General features: G+C 37.2%; 1 protein-coding gene across 2 annotated transcripts in view; it reads right to left on the reverse strand.

Annotated features, from left to right (window-relative positions):
* The window catches only part of CLOCK (clock circadian regulator), a 62120-nt gene that overhangs the window by 11334 nt on the left and 34416 nt on the right, over positions 1 to 16370 (reverse strand). For both annotated transcript variants that reach the window (XM_074155170.1, XM_074155168.1), the window contains 9 exons: positions 12948 to 13039; positions 10535 to 10624; positions 8928 to 9048; positions 7894 to 8007; positions 5653 to 5771; positions 1895 to 1977; positions 1564 to 1670; positions 653 to 800; positions 355 to 430 (listed from right to left, as the gene is read on the reverse strand). In XM_074155170.1, the coding sequence (XP_074011271.1) occupies positions 355 to 430; positions 653 to 800; positions 1564 to 1670; positions 1895 to 1977; positions 5653 to 5771; positions 7894 to 8007; positions 8928 to 9048; positions 10535 to 10624; positions 12948 to 13039 (950 nt within the window). The remainder of the gene's footprint in view (positions 1 to 354; positions 431 to 652; positions 801 to 1563; positions 1671 to 1894; positions 1978 to 5652; positions 5772 to 7893; positions 8008 to 8927; positions 9049 to 10534; positions 10625 to 12947; positions 13040 to 16370) is intronic.

Raw genomic sequence — 16370 nt, forward strand, 5'->3', positions numbered from 1 at the left:
CTTTGCGTGTTGACCTTGGTTTTTCAGATTACGGGTGCTTCCAGTAAGGAAGAACATTTATTTATGAATAAAACTCTGCAAGAATCAGATCTTAATAAGGACTTATGTTTGTTGCCATGTTATAACTAAATGCACGTAAACTCATGAAAAGAGTGTTCAGGGAAGAATACAGTGAAACAAACACCCTTCCTAGACTTCGATTCTTTCATTTTAAATAGTCATATTATTTAGACATCAAAATAACAACTTTATCTGTAACAGGAAAAAACATTTCTTGCTGCTGTGTATTTGCTTATGTATTCTTTTCGGTATGAAAGAAAGAAGTAGTAAAATAAAATCATGTAAGACACTCACTTTATCTGCTGTTATCTCTGGCAGAGACTCCTCAATACCAAGTTCTCGTCGTCTTTCTGCTCTAACTTCTGCATAACTAGAAGAACAAAACAAACATGACTAATATATTCTTAGATGATTTAGAAAACATACCTCTAAAAAAATAAACTCCTCGGAGGTACCTTACTTACAAAGCGCCCCAGGAAGTTTCCCAATGATTCTTTAAACTGCTATGATTTCTCTACCTCCAAAAATACCAGCAGTACAGCTCCCGTGCCGATAGAATTTCTCTAATACAGATTTTTAAAGCATAACTTACCTTACAACAGTGTGCGTACAGACAATAAACTCTGGCCTGGAATTCCACTGGTGATACGTGATATAGTAATGTGTTTGCAGCCAAATCCACTGCTGTCCCTTTGTAAGGAATCTGTAGTAACATGACTTCCCTTTCCCATACTGCATTACTATAAAAGTGAAGAATAAAGTTTACTGTCTTTCTGGTCTGTAAATATTGCAATTACATAATAAACATTATTTCCTAGTTCATACGGCACAAAGCCATGTCCAAATCCAGTATTATGACAATGACTAAGAACAGGTTTAAAACTGTAGCTTTTCTAAAAACAATTTACACTGCATTTTTCTGAGAACTGCAGAATCCTAACTTCCATTTCTCTGGGGATTTTTTTGTTTTGGTTTTTTTTTTTACATATTGTGAAAAATTTACGTGCAAAAAATTTCAATATAGCTTTATAAAGAAAACCATAACTCAACAGAAAGCTTATCCTATTACACATTTAAACAATTTTTGCATTTTTTGAGGCACCATCCCTGCAGGTATTCAAAAGACAGGCTGACATAGTGCTTAGAGACATGGTTTAGTGATGGTTTTTATCAGAGTTAGGTTGATGGTTGGACTAGATGATCTTAAAGGTCCCTTCCAACCTAGACAATTCTATGATTCTATGATCACAGAGCCTTTTAAATGCTATTGGAAGAATTGGAGAAATATTAGTCACAGTGCTGTGCATTCTAATTTACCACAAGGAAAACTCTAAATTATAAAATAAAGTTAAATCTGTGCCATAATGTCAAATGAATGGGAGTAAAGGCACTTCACTCAAATATGTCCCTAAATTTCACTACAATACCTGTACAATTTAAGAAACTTTAAATTGACATCTATAAAGCAAAACCCATTCATTGTAACAACTTAGTTGTACTCACAATGCTCGTGACATTTTGCCAGATTATCTAGATCATCCACATGATAATAATCATAGCCTGATGTTCCCAAAACTTCAAATGGAAGATAACCTATGATCGGAGGCGCCCTAATTAACACAAAAATTAATGTCATTTTATTTTCATACAAAAAATCCCACGAAAAATTATTTCATTATATAAATTTCCTTGTTTACAGTATGTGCTCTGAAAAAAATTAAAAATTAAACCCAACACAAGCTACGCGTACTTAATGCTGATTAGTGAACTCTAAATATTATAGTCACCACCGTGATTCAGCTGCTATTGCTGCTATACATAGAAGGAATTGCACCTGTGATCCAAGAATAGGAACTTCCATTCTAAGCTATGTCTAGATGTGAACTCTTCATTGGGTTCTTCAACAGTGCACATTTCCTAAAAAGTAAAAAAATAAAAATCTCTCTCAAAACTGCTCTATTCTAATTCATAAGCTCTTTCGCAATTCAGACTTACCTAAAGTTAGTAGGCAACTCCACAACAGTTATAATGTCATTTTTAGACGGCTTTATGGTTTTTGCTTGCTTAAATGCATAGTACTGAGGCAGAATCTAATCTCAGCTGTGCCAGGCTGACACTCAGTTGGTTTAAATGGAACAGCCCCGGCGTGAGATTAAACTCAGGCTCAGTATCTACAAACACAGTAGTACAAGCAGAAATCAATAGCTCCTGCAGTTATGCTTTTAACTCGTAACAAGCAAGAGATGAAACACTCCCACCAGACGCTCTGATTACAGTATATGCTTATAATGGGTAGAAAACAACATTGGCAAGATGGTCACATTCCTAAAGTCACATCCTTTGACTTTAGGAATAGGATTCTTCCTTTTAGTGGGAGCAGAGTACTCTATATGACTTTGCCTTGAGCGCACAGGCATGCACTGTGAATAACACACTCTTGTTACGTTTAGAACTCATAAGCAGTGAGAGAATGACTGTATTTCCACTATTACAACAAATCCTCAAGGTATTCTGTACATAATTTTAAATGTATTCTGCTCAGACATATGCGCAATCAGTGCATGTCAGTCAATTTCTATCGTCCCCTTCCAGAGAGGCAAAGATGCCCCAGCAAGGACTGTGCCTCCTGCTGAGACAATAACTTCTCTCGTACCACCTTACAAGAAGAAAGATGGATGGTGGAATACATACATGCATACATACAAACACACCCCTCGGAGATCTACAATAAAATTAGAGATCGGCAAATCTTTCTGTTTTGGACACCTGCACACATTTGTCACTCTTGTAGGAGCCTGCAATGACATTCCCATTGCCAGGAACACGGGAGAATCTATTGATGAGCAGATACCACAACAGTTTCCTAAAGGCTGGAGTATGGAACCCACTGCTGCACTGACATAATGGTCACGACAGATGCGGACAGATGAGCACACTGCCGCTCTGCAGACATCTCTAACTAAAATAGTCCTGGGGAAAAATACAGTAGAAGACTAAGTCTTGTTCCTACAGAGACCACCTTCCTTTTAATTCTTTCAGGTTATAATACAAAGAGTTTAAGTGGATATTTTTGCAGTTCTTTAAATAGATATTATTTCTAAGTTTTCTTTCTATGAAAGAAAAAAGTTAACATATCTAGGCAATGTTTCTTCCTCACCTTCATTGGTATAAAATCTAAAGACAATGAGCAGAAAGTGAGTTATATGATGGGGGTAGTGAACAAAATCACTCCAGGCACAGATTTGTGACTCTTGGTGTAACTTCCAGTTCGCAAAACTTAACCTTCAAAGCTGAAACTACCCCTAAAACCCAAAGGTCATCTACTTTCCTAAGATTACAGCATTTAAAGCATCACTATAGCAAAGAAATGACAGAGTGAGTGTATATCCTTGAGAGATAGTTCTGATTTGTTATTTCTTTTAATATAATTATTTTGGCACAAGTTGAAACAAAAGGAAAAATAACAAGCGCAGGCAGTAAAATCACAGTAAAACCACCATTGTTAGAGAGGAGCTGGCAGCAGGTTCGTATCTGATTACTCAACACATTTATATCAATGATTTACAGATATTCCACTGTAAAATATCCCCGGGTAGAAGTTATCTTGTTCAACAAGGCGTCTTGTTGAAGTTGTCAACAAGGCACCTAGAAAAGAATTTGTAACGAGAAATTTTCTCATAGAATCCTTTTGGCTGGATTAATCCTGCTTTCTTTGATAGGAAACAATCATTCACCAGCCAAAATGCAAGACATATGTTTTAAAGAATGCATAGAGGCAAATCCCTTCACTGGGGAGCAAAATTTGTGGCACATTTTGTCACAAAAGTGATGGGGCCATATGCAGAAAACAAAAATGTGAACTTTCAGAGATTATTCTCATGAATACTACGTCATCTACATTATCCTTCAGAAACACATTCTAGGTAAAAAAAAGAAAACAACAGAACCATACACCGTCTGAAATAAAGAGAAAAAGTGGCAGATGAGCAGGTAGGTTCTACCTTAAGTAAGGCAATCCAGTACTAAAACACACATCTCATTACTGGCTGCGTCACACATCTGTTAGTGAAGTTACCGGGATGGTAAAATTTCTGAGATAGCAATTATTTGCTAGAGTCTAGTCAATGCTAGCCTCAATAATAACAGAAAGTATCAAAAGACAAGTATTATCAGACTAAAAGCCTTCATGTTAACATTAGTCTTCTTCACAAGAATATTTCTCAGATGAACAGCACTAGTCGAAACCCTTTGAGAGGTCTTAAAACCTCTGTAAGATGAAAGGTTCCTTAGGCTCTTGGGGCTCAGAAGTTCAGGTAAAGAGGAATGGAAGTCTGGACAGAGTATAATCTGTAAGGCTGTCACCCTCAGGAGACATAAAGATCATAAATGGATGTTCCTCATTTCCCCAAGTATTTCATGAAGCCAAAATCACGTTTAACATCTCTACCAACTGTAGGCATAACAGGAAAAACATTATTTAGACCCACATGGGAAGAAAACTGTGAAGATGAAAGATCTCCATGGCTTCAGGAAAAAATAAACAACAAACTCTCTGGCCCACAGGCCAGAGAGACCCAGGTCCTATTCAGCCTGACAGAACTGACAAGTTGGTATGATTTCTCCACAGGATCCCTACTACACTTTCAAAGTGCAAAGTATGTAGACCATGTCTTCAGAGGATACCACCAACAACCTTCAGCTTAAGACACCAGTGCATTCAACTTACATGCACTATATTTAAATACTCAAAGAGTTCCACATGCCAGACAGCAGCTTAACCATGTGCCATATACATTTCATGGCATTTCTTTACAGCTCAATTGTAAGAAGAAATGTTCAATAGCAGACTATCCTGCACCTTGATTAATATATTTGTAGAAAACATAATCTGAATCACAATCACAGACTATCCTGTACCGTATCCTGAGTATTTATTTTGATTCATTTCGGTGAGGAATAGGCTTGTACTGGTAAAGTCTATACGTTTCAGACACATCCAATTCTAAACTTGTAAGGGTATCTTCACTGTGCATTAGCAGATAAGCAAAATGGTCTCTTGAAACAACCGAGTTATTTAATAACAAACAGTACTGAAACAAAACGAAAGATCTTTATTACCTCAAACCTGACTCCCAGTTGCTGACAAATAATTCAAGCTTTCATTAAGCCCAAAAAGATTTGCTTGTGTCAAACTACAGCAAGACCAGCAGCAGCATAAAATTCACATCCAAGTGTCAACTAAAATTATGAATTTTTCCAGTGAAAGTGGAATCTCAGTGTTATTGTTCATTGTGTTTAAGTTAAACTTGGTACATTATATTCCTATGGACTTCTAAATTTATTTCTTGCTTATTACTATTTGATATGACTATTTAGAAACGGCACTCACCATAGCAACTTGATTTGATACTCTGCACAACTTTTAACTTATTTGTATGTGAAGTACGAAACACAGACACTTTCAGTTTGATATAATAAAACGCCTTATGTTTTTCTCTAATAGTATTTGAAATGTTGTGTGCATTCTCTCTGAAGTTTTCCTGTTCGGAGTACATTTAAAAATGATATAAAAGTGATTTCATTTGTACATACCTTGATAAATTGAGGTGTAGCTAATCTAACTGTGGCTACAAAGCAAACTTTGTCTTCATACGAAGGCCGGTGCGGTCGCTGAATAGTTCCTTCAAAACCGTTGTGCGCCGAGTTGGGAACTGAGGGAAGACAGATGAGGTCGATACAGATTACGACACAAGCATGGAGGAAAAATGGCAGTAACATCACACGACAAACGGACCAATATTTATCTAATGTGGTTTGCTTATAACAACATGCATTCAGAAAAATGCTACATATAATATATATACATTTATATGCACAGGAACAGTAGTTGTACAGTAGGAATGGGAACACAACCATCAAGTAACTTTCTCAAAGAACTAAAATTACAGTTAACGTGATATTATCTGTGACAAAGCAGTTTTAAGTAACTGATAACAATTCTAATCTTTCTTGTAACTATTAAAACTGACTGGAATACATCTTCAAAAATATCTTTAAAGGTTTTATCATCTCCCTTCTCCTTTGGTCTTCAGAGTTTATTTTGCTTTGCAAGTTAGATTTTTAAATTTCTGATTGCTTTCATTGCTCTACTCCAAACTCTTTCAACTGCTTTACTTACTCCTGACAAATGGTGTCAAAAACAAAATGAGGACGGACATACGGGTGCTAAGAAGTGCAGAGGGACTATTTCATGTGGTTTAGACTGTATTTTAGAAAGACTTTTGCATTTTCAGAATTTGGTGATTTTGGTCGTGTTTCGTTTACATTCCACAGTAACTCCTTTTTCTAAAGGCCTGCTGTCTTGTTAACTGGAACTGAACGTCCCCTGTTCAAATGCCTCGTTATTCTTAAATGTAGTAACTCACATTTGTTCTTAGTCAATTTGTCTGGGTTTTTTTTCCCCTAAAAATTCTTTTCAAAGTTTGGGGCTGAATTCTTATCCTGTGTTTAGTGCTTGCATTATTTCATGACTGAAAACAATATTCCATTATTCATAACATTATTCAGTCCATTAAAACTCCATTTTTATGGCAAACATCGGTAACTGTTCCAATCACCAGTTTCTGCAGCTACTCTCCAGCAATTTCAATTAAAATGCGCTTCCCTTACATACTGGTGAGAACAGAATATGATAATTGTCAAAAGCACATTAAAAAAGTCCATCACTTATTTGTGCTTTGTCCTCTCATACACACAGTGTGTTACTCTTCGGTAGAGGAAACTGAACTGATTTGATGCTATTTCTACCTGAAAAATCACCAATGGTTGCTACTGAATTCCTTGCTAGCTTCCTGAAGCTCACATATAGTTTAATTATTTGTTCTGCAATATTTCCCAATATTGAATTGCAACCGATAGGTCTGCAGTTTCCCAACTCCTCCTCTTTCCAAGACTAGCACTGTATTGACCTTTTAAGGGCTGTTTCTTGTCTTTTCTATAATATTACATACCTGCATTTGGCGCTAAGACTCATCCTCTCCCAATTTGTGAGAAAAATATTGGTATCACATAAAAAAAAAAAGTTTATTTACAAGACACTGTCTTTGATAATATTTTTGGGGGTGATCTTTATGAAGATCTACTACTGACCCCACTGCACAGCCCCATTCGTCTGGCTGACCAAATTAATCTGCCTCTCAAGTAAATAGCACGGGCTGGCCAAACAGATTAGGGATGTGGAACAGAGGAGTAAGAGGAATAAGAGGAACTAGTACATAACTAATAAAAATAGCTTCAATGGAAGCAGAAGGAACTCGGTGTGGAAAATTGTAATGGCCCATCCACTCACCTGAGTGGTAATTCTTATCAGTGAAAACATAGAACTGAAATGGGGGGAAACCTAAATTTTACTTCCCAGCTCACTGCATAATGAGAACTGCAGGTACTTGGTACCACTGATGTTCAAGTTACTTAGTCACCTGCTTAAGTATGGATTATACATAATTAACTGAATTCAGGCTATTTATTTTAAAGCTTTTGCTTAATTCTCTCTTACATTTTGTAAAACATTTTATAAAAGGATACTACTTTTCCTTCATTGAAAGCATTAAACAGAATTACCGCACTTTGCATTCAAGCGCACAGACACGTAATACATGAGAGGTGGTTTTTCTTCCTTTTCATTAAAACAATATAGAAGTGATACAACTCTGCTTCAAGTTCTTCTTTTGAGAGACTGATTTTAGTCCACCATTAAGTTTTGCACAATGGTCTCAAGCCTGCTTAGCTGTGAAAGCATCTAAGAATTGCATTCTAACCGCTGAAATTACTTACCATTATTCAAACACTTGAAATTTCCTATAAATTTTACATATTCGTATGTAGGTTGCTCTTTCGGATCTATTGTTCCTCGCAGCATATGGCAACAGAATTCTAGTTGATTTTTTGCTGAGAAAGGAATAAACAAATTAAAAGGCTACGTGCTTGATGAAGCTCACAGACAACATGAAATGGAAAGCAGGAATAATTAAGCTGCACGGTTACTGAGATACTATAAACGTCATTACAAATAGCTACTGCTTTTAACCAACGTGATATTAACTAACCTAAAAAAATGGAGAACTCCTTTAGAATTTGTGCATGAAGGGCCTGAACGCTAATGACATAGAAACCCCCTGAACACTAGAGCTATTTTAAAGAAGCAGCTGCCCTAAAGTTAAGTTTACTAAAGCAACAAGCACTTCCAAAACCCATTAGGCTGCTACGTTTTCATTCTTGCCAACTCCTACAACTCTCTACAAAGAAGCTATATAAACAAGACGAACACTTCCAATACATGGGAAAATCACAGAGTGAAAAGCAATGCAACGTTCAAAATTTTAGGTTTTTTGGGGGGAAAAACCCACAAAAAAGTGCTTCTGTTCTTCAGGGCTCACTCGTGTTTTCTGCTTCTCACACTGCTCCACCAGCAAGTAGGCTGGGGGGGCATGAGAAGAGAGAGGACACAGTCAGGACAGCTGCCCTAAGGGCTGTCCCATATGATATGACATCGTGCTCAGCAATAAAAGATGGGGAAAGGAGGAGGAAGAGGGAGAAGAGGGTTTGTCTTCCCACTGCACATGATGAATCCCTGCTTTCCTAGAGACAGCTAAAGACCTGCCTACCAATAGAAGTCGCAAATTAATTCCTTATTTTGCTTTGCTTGTGCACATGACTTCTGCTTCACTTATTAAATTTTCTTTATCTCAATTCACAAGATTTCTCACTTTTATCCTTCTGATTCTTTCCCCATCCCACTGGGGGGAGTGAGCAAGGGAGCTCAGCCCCACGCAACCACTTACGGGGGTTAATCCACAATAGCTACTTACATTTTAAGTATTCTGGTGTCAATGAATCACTTTCCAGCAGATGAGAAGACAGTATTTTATAAATTTCTGAATGTTCCCCCTCCGGGATAAAATTAAATACGCTCTGATCCACAAGATCAGACTGAAAGAAAAAGATTTAATAAGCATTAAAATAATGGAAGATGTACAATGTCACAAAGACTACTATTTTAATGCAAACCAGTTCCATAGATCAGAAAAATCATTACTGACTCAACAAAGCCACCTGCTGGAATACACATGAATATTTTGCAAGAAAAAAAATCTCCCTTTCATCTGTCTTAATTTTGACACTGCAAAACCATTTAACAAAAACCACCATGAGCACAGCAGACAGACACACACACGAAAGTACCATGGAGCTTGTAGTAACCTCCCTGGGATGCAACAGTTCCAAGTAAAGGAGTATTTTAATTAGAAATTATAGGATGTTGTTCTAGGGCACTGTAACCTCTCAGTGGCATCCAATACATTGAAACAATACGTTGGAACAAAAGACAGTCCCTCCCTACATTATAGAGATTATTATGATACCAATAATTATATCTAATTGCAATTGATTTTATGAATAAATTTTATAATCAGTTCCCCAACTATGTACACAAAACTGGGAACAAGAGATATGCATGCAATAAAATTGAACTGATTAAATACATAAATGGCTTTGATTAAGTATTCAGAAAAGAGCGACCACAGAACGTATGTTTAGGATATATAATCATACTCAAAAGCAAAGGACAAACGTGCCTCTGAGAACTTGGTAAATTCTACTTTTTGGGAAAAAAAAATAAATCACGATTACCTGTATATTTTTCAAAATTCTTGAGCTGATACCACGCACACCTTAGTGGAATTTGTGTTTTGCAGAATCATTTTTAAAATATGCCACTCCAAGCTTAAAAAAACCTCCTTATCACAGTAAGACAATGAGCCTGTAACAACAACTTGTCCCTCTCTTCTAAAACATAACTCATTGTTTCACTCATCGGTTGTTTGCATTTTTGAGCACTAATTTGTCTCAACTCAGAAAAACATTATTCAAAGGCAACCTTAAAAAAACTAGAACGTTACACTTACCAGTGACCAATGTCACCAAGATTAAAGATGAGTAAATGTGATAAAACCCAAAGTATATACCTAGCTTAAAAAGCAGAACCGGCAGCAATGTATGTCTTCGAAGAGTTCTTTGGCAAGAAAGGAGTAAAGAAGTAGTTTAAAAAATTCCAAGGCTATAGCTCTCTTTAGCAATACCCTTCTGACTCATGCAGAGGCTGAGATAGGTGTGAACTCTACAGGGTGTCCTGCAGTCAGCTGTGTTATTTCAGTTATGCTGAAGAGACACTGATGCCGGCCTGGCACTTCATAATTCTGCCCAACAGAGTGCCGACTGCGTTCTGCATTTCCAAAGGAAACGCTTAATACAGGAGACAGACCAGTAGGAAGGAATTGTGCTGAAGAAAAAGCAGAAGTGTTGGAACAAAGCATACATCTGTTCTATAAAGACAAAAAGGCTAACGATTAATTATTACTCATAGCAGAACACCATCCATAGATAAACTGATACGTTACAGAAAGCAATTTGTACTTACTGGCAAATGTTCAAGTAAGGGAGTTATACTTTCAGACACATATATTATATTTCCATCTGTCATAATTGCTAAAAAAAAACCATCAAGAGCCTGAAATTAAACATAATGGGCAGTTAAACAAAAAGAAACAGAGCATATTAAAAATGTTAAGCTATGTTCAACATGGAAAATAATTCAGACAAATTTTAGTTTCATTTATTATAAAAATGAAATACCTTTCACTACCAAAACTTCTTGGTTTTACTTTTACGTGATAAGCATTACAATTCCCATACTGTTCTGTTCTTAAATAACCTGTGGTTTCAGAAGCAAGACTTCAGTCCATATACAGCTGTACTGTTTCCCCCATCTCCCACTCTGAATTTCACTGAATTTTTAGAGTTGGAAGGGACCATAAAGACCATCTAGTCCAACTCCCCTGTTGAAGCAGGATTGCCCAGAGCATGTCAGAGCATGTTACTCAGGACTGCATCCAGGCGGGTCTTGAAAATCTCCAAAGAAGGGGACTCCACAACCTCCCTGGGCAGCCTGTTCCAGGGCTCTGTCACCCTCACCGTGAAGAAGTTTCTTCTCATATTTGAGTGGAACCTCCTATGTTCCAGCTTGTGCCCATTGCCCCTCGTCCTCTCACTGGCAACCACTGAAAAGAGTCTGGCTCCCTCCTCCTTCAACCCACCCTTTAGATACTTATAAGCATTGATAAGGTCTCCCCTCAGCCTTCTCTTCTCCAGGCTAGAGTCCCAGCTCTCTCAGCCTTTCTTCATAAGGGAGATGCTCCAATCCTTGAATCATCCTCGTTGCCCTTCGCTGGACTCTTTCCAGTAGTTCCCTATCCCTCTTGAATTGGGGAGCCCAGAACTGGATGCAGTATTCCAGTTGTGGCCTCACCAGTGCAGAGTAGAGGGGGAGGATGACTTCCCTCGACCTACTAGCCACACTCTTCCCTATGCAGCCCAGGATTCCATTGGCCTTTCCTGGCCACAAGAGCACACTGCTTGCTCATTGTCATTTTGCTGTCTACCAGGACCCCCAGGTCTTTCTCTGGTCAAGTTCTCTTCAGAACTTGACTCCAGCAGGTCCACACCTAACCTGTACTGGTGCCTAGCATTCTTCTTCCCCAGGTGCAGGACCCTACACTTTTCCCTGTTGAACCTCATGAGGTTCCTCCTTGCCCAGCTCTCCAGCCTGTCCAGGTTTTTCTCTGCCTGCCTGTTTTTTGTAATTCAGTCATCATTTTAAACATCAGAAAATTCAGAAAAAAAGACCTAGAGACAAAAGCAAGAAAAGGTGGAAAAGCTAAGAGAAGAACATGTAAAAAAGGTGGTAAAAATCGATGAATTTCAGTATTTAAAATCTCAATTAAAAAAATAAACCTAGTAGCAAGATTTTATTGAGATTTGAAAACTGTGAGATACAGTTCTGACTGCCTTATCTTCTCCTTTACTCAAACTTATTTCCACTGAAAATAACAAATGTATCTTTTAGTTGAACACCACCAAACATAAAGGTGTAACAGAACTGTATTTCTAAATTGGAAATTTTAAAGCTCACATATTTGAAAAACATTTGTATATCATACTGTTCTAGCTTTACAGTCACTAGTTATGGGCACATATTTTGTAAGATGACTTGAGAAACACCAGAAACAGCTACAAAAAAAAATATCTCAACCAGAAGGAACTAGTTCATTAACTTGTTAGAAAAAATACACAAATTCACCACAGAGGATTTTTTGAAGATTTTTTTAAGGATAGAATAACAGAACTTTTTACTTTTTAAATCTGTGCCTCAAAGAAAAGGTTTAACTATAGAATGAAAATACAAAGTGCTTGTTCATTTACTTTAATATTTTTCATTTAGCTATTATTGGAAATTGTTCCACTAACAAGATACAAATGACTTATCCTCATTTCCAAGGAAATAATAGCTTATACAGAAAGTTTATTTCTAGTAGTAATCCAACTATCCATGCAATCTTCCCTAGAAAAGAAATGCTCACACACTGTTTTTGGAACATGTAACAAGCAAAGAAATTAAACACTTTATTGCTCACAAGTTACATGGATGTGTTGAGCCTTTTTTATAATTAAGATTTTAAGTTATGCATAACAGTTCTTTATATTACTAGTACCTTCCTTATGTTGGTAATTTAAAATACCCACTTTGACAGTAAGGATGTTCATTTGTGAACTTGCTCTGTTACAGCTCTGTTACAATTTATGTACTTGAAAACTCAGTTAAAATAAAAACTGTTTTGCGTTACACTGTACACAAAGGGATTTTGACTTTTATCTTCATGAAAACGTATAGTTCCAATATGAAAATAAAAAATTATGTCAAACTGAAAAATTTCATCATGGAATGACTCCCTATGAGGACATATTTTACTCCCAGAAAAACAGAAATAATATACCTCTAACATTAACTGTGTGAACTCTTCATTACTAAGGAATGTCGGTTTCCAGTCCTGTCGAATCTCACTGGCATCTGATTGTGCAGTAATTTCTACAATCAAACAATACAAGTATTATATTGTAAGTGTATTATATTATAAGTGTAATATAAGTATATACAATACAATATAAGTATTCACGCTCCCATAAGCCATTACTTTCCCACTAAGTTACATATACACAGTAGGAAATAGCAGAAGGTTCTCCAGTCTCCTCTGTTCTTCATTCATTACAGCTAGATGTTGTTCCTTAAAAAGAAAATAGATGTCTTCTCCCCTATGTCCTAATGAGATTTGTCTTCTCTTTCCTTCTACCAGTTTGTGCTACAATCCTGCCAGACCCCATGGTAATGCTGAAGTTAATGACAGTAAGTAATGGATATTGACAATAGAAAAATATTCTTTCCTCTGACACTATAATAAAATGTTTAATTGAAAGTGTTGTTTTTCAAAGACTTAGAAAGCCAAAATTCCTGATTGGTTTAGGTTGTTAAAACATCTAATCCTCAAGTATCTTGGCCGATCCTAGTCATTCTAACCTTTGTACTAAAAATAGTGTCCTTTCTCTTCTTCCCATTCTTTTCTGTAAAGAAATAAGGTTATTACATTAAAAAAAGAATTGCTTTGCAACAAAGACTGTTAAGAGCTGTATGACAGACTCCACTGCAGAATTACTGTCCGATTCGTACACAGAGACGGATTTTGAAGAGAGATTCCTGTAGGACTTAAGAGAAATGTATAGATTAACTTTCCATATGTAGGTGACAGAAACAACGGCTGCAAAGCAAAACAAGACCCCAGGTTCTGAAAGCTGATGCTCCCTTACCAACTGATAACTCAAACAACATGAAGCAAGACCACGTAGTACTTCGGTTTTGATGAGTAACAAGGGCATTACAGACGTACTGGTCTAAGAGCAACCTTGAACAACTAATCATGAACAAAGGATTTAAGACAAACCCAACAAACCAAACCACGTGGAGGTATTTAAAAAACATGCAGACGTGGTGCTCAGGGACATGGTTTAATGGTGGTTTTGGCAGTGTTAGGTTGATGGTTGGACTTGATGATCTTACAGGTCCCACCTAACCTAAACAATTCTATGATTCTGTCTTTGAGGCATTTTGATTGCTAAAGGACAAGCCTGTAAAAGGCCGTAAGCTGGTCTGTTAGTTCAGATGGCTCCGAGAGAAGAGAAAACCTGGACTCGAGTTAAATATGCAAAGGGCTGGAACATTTCAGAACTTTGTTTCCCAGACTGAAGGGGGAAAACTTTACGAAAGAGCTTTAGACTTAACTAAAAGAACAGTAAACAGCAGCAATGTCATGCAAGAAACTGGCAAGAAGTGGCGAGATGCAAGGAGAGGAGAAAAAATACCAACAAATAAGACAGACTAGAATTTCCAACGATCGGATTTTGCAAAAGACATTAATTGATCAGGCGTTTGTATCTGTCTTGAGATGGTATCTTTTTGAAAAGTCAGTCTGGCTTCCACAGTAGAAAGGATTTATACTAAAAAAACCCTGAAGTTTATGCCTTTAGTGAACCACTCTGAATTATCTTAGCACAAGTACGGGTGTTCTTTTACGTTTCCCGTAATTAGAACAAGTATGATATTGGAAAACAGAGACGCAGTAACAGGGGAAAAAAAAAAAAACAACTTGTTTGACTTGGTAAATTTAGAGAAATGCTTAAAAATTATGGCAGAAAGTTGCATTCAAAGATAAATGACACTGATTTCACATTCCTGAGCCAAATACAAAGAAGCAGAGCCAGGCTTGCACATTAAACTTATCCAGCCTTCAGTTCCTGGATCCGTAGCAACTCTGCATCAGCACTGAGCATCCTCAAAAGAAACTGCCAGCTGGGCCAAGATCTGTAGCATTCATCTGCGGGCTGTATGAGTATCAGCCTAGCAGTTGTAATTACAAGCAGCGTAATTCTTCAGTATTTCATAATTTTCAAAAATCTCTTGTTTACAAATTCAAAGGAAGATGACAGGCAGTATTAGCCAAGGAGAAGCTCTCAGTAATATAATTTCAGTGTGCTTAGTCTACTGTTTTTCCCCAATGAGAAACAGAATCCACCCTGGCCAAGAACCAGCTCAGATAGTTCATCTGGAGCTCCCGCTCCAGAGTACCAAGCCTGGCCAATGATGGACATGGTCCAGAAAGAACCAGAAGCAAGGCAGTTAATCAAAACCTGGTGGCTCAACACAGTAGGGTTTTCAACAATAAAGCGGATAATCAGCGCTGAACAATTCATTTATTGCTGGGGTCACTCTCTGCTTTATTGTACCAAACAGATCCAAGCGTCTCAGGACGCAAAGGGCGCTTCTGACCTCTCCCAACATTTTATCCAAAACATTTTAATGTAAATCAGTGCAGAGCAATGCTACTAAGCACTGGCAGCCCGGGCTTTAGAGACCTTTATATGATACGTGCAGTCACACAAAGCTGTTTTCTGTCCCACCAGGTGAAGGACAGGAGAGCCATGCCCTAAAAGGTACCCATCTCCAGAGCTGCTTTCTTCCCCTTTATCCTAAAAAAAAATCTTAAAAAATAATCTCAGAAAGCACTTTGAAGAACAAAGTATGACTGTTGCTGCTGGTCAGCTGACGTGTTCATTCTACACTCTAAATTTTATGATAGGAATCATCAATACGAGGTAAAGTGATTTTGAAACAGAACCAATTTTTACAAATGCCTTAGAATCTACAGACCTGACTTTTACAGAAAAGGAGCAGAATATCATACTGCTTTTCTTTTGTTATGAGATGAACATATCCCAGAGAATTAAAACAGCATAATCAATATTTAATTGGTAAAAAACTCCCAAATCCATGAATTCTTACACAAATTATTTCCTCTCCCTTTCCGTTTTAATTCTTACGTTTACCTTTTAACAGCGCTATTGAGTAAACATCTGGTGCTACTTGAACTACAACACTAATGGAAGAGATGTCCTAGGGCACGGAAAAATATTTATCATACCTTAAATTGACACACGTACTGTTGATAAGTGCTTACTTATCCATCCACTTAACAGCTTTACTTATTTTCTTCTATAACCTAATGGCTGCTTTTTTTGTCCCTACTGCTTTCTAGTTAGTATGCACAGTCAGAAATTACTCAGGGAAACAGGTTAACTAGTGAAAGAGCTCATTTTCTTGAATTTTTAATCTTGTTTTTGGCAGTGTGAACCACAAGGTGCCATATTAAGAACAAGTGTAGGAGCAGGAACAGGGATTTTTTTATATACAGAAATATCAAGCAGCCATAAATAAGTGTAAGCTTGGTGGAAGAATTTTCTCATGACAGAAACAATGAGCAAGGATGTTCGAAGACATTCATTGTTTTAAGTTTTCACATGACGGTTTACGA

Source organism: Numenius arquata, chromosome 10 (assembly GCF_964106895.1).
Source record: "Numenius arquata chromosome 10, bNumArq3.hap1.1, whole genome shotgun sequence".
NCBI classification, from domain to species: Eukaryota; Metazoa; Chordata; class Aves; order Charadriiformes; family Scolopacidae; genus Numenius; species Numenius arquata.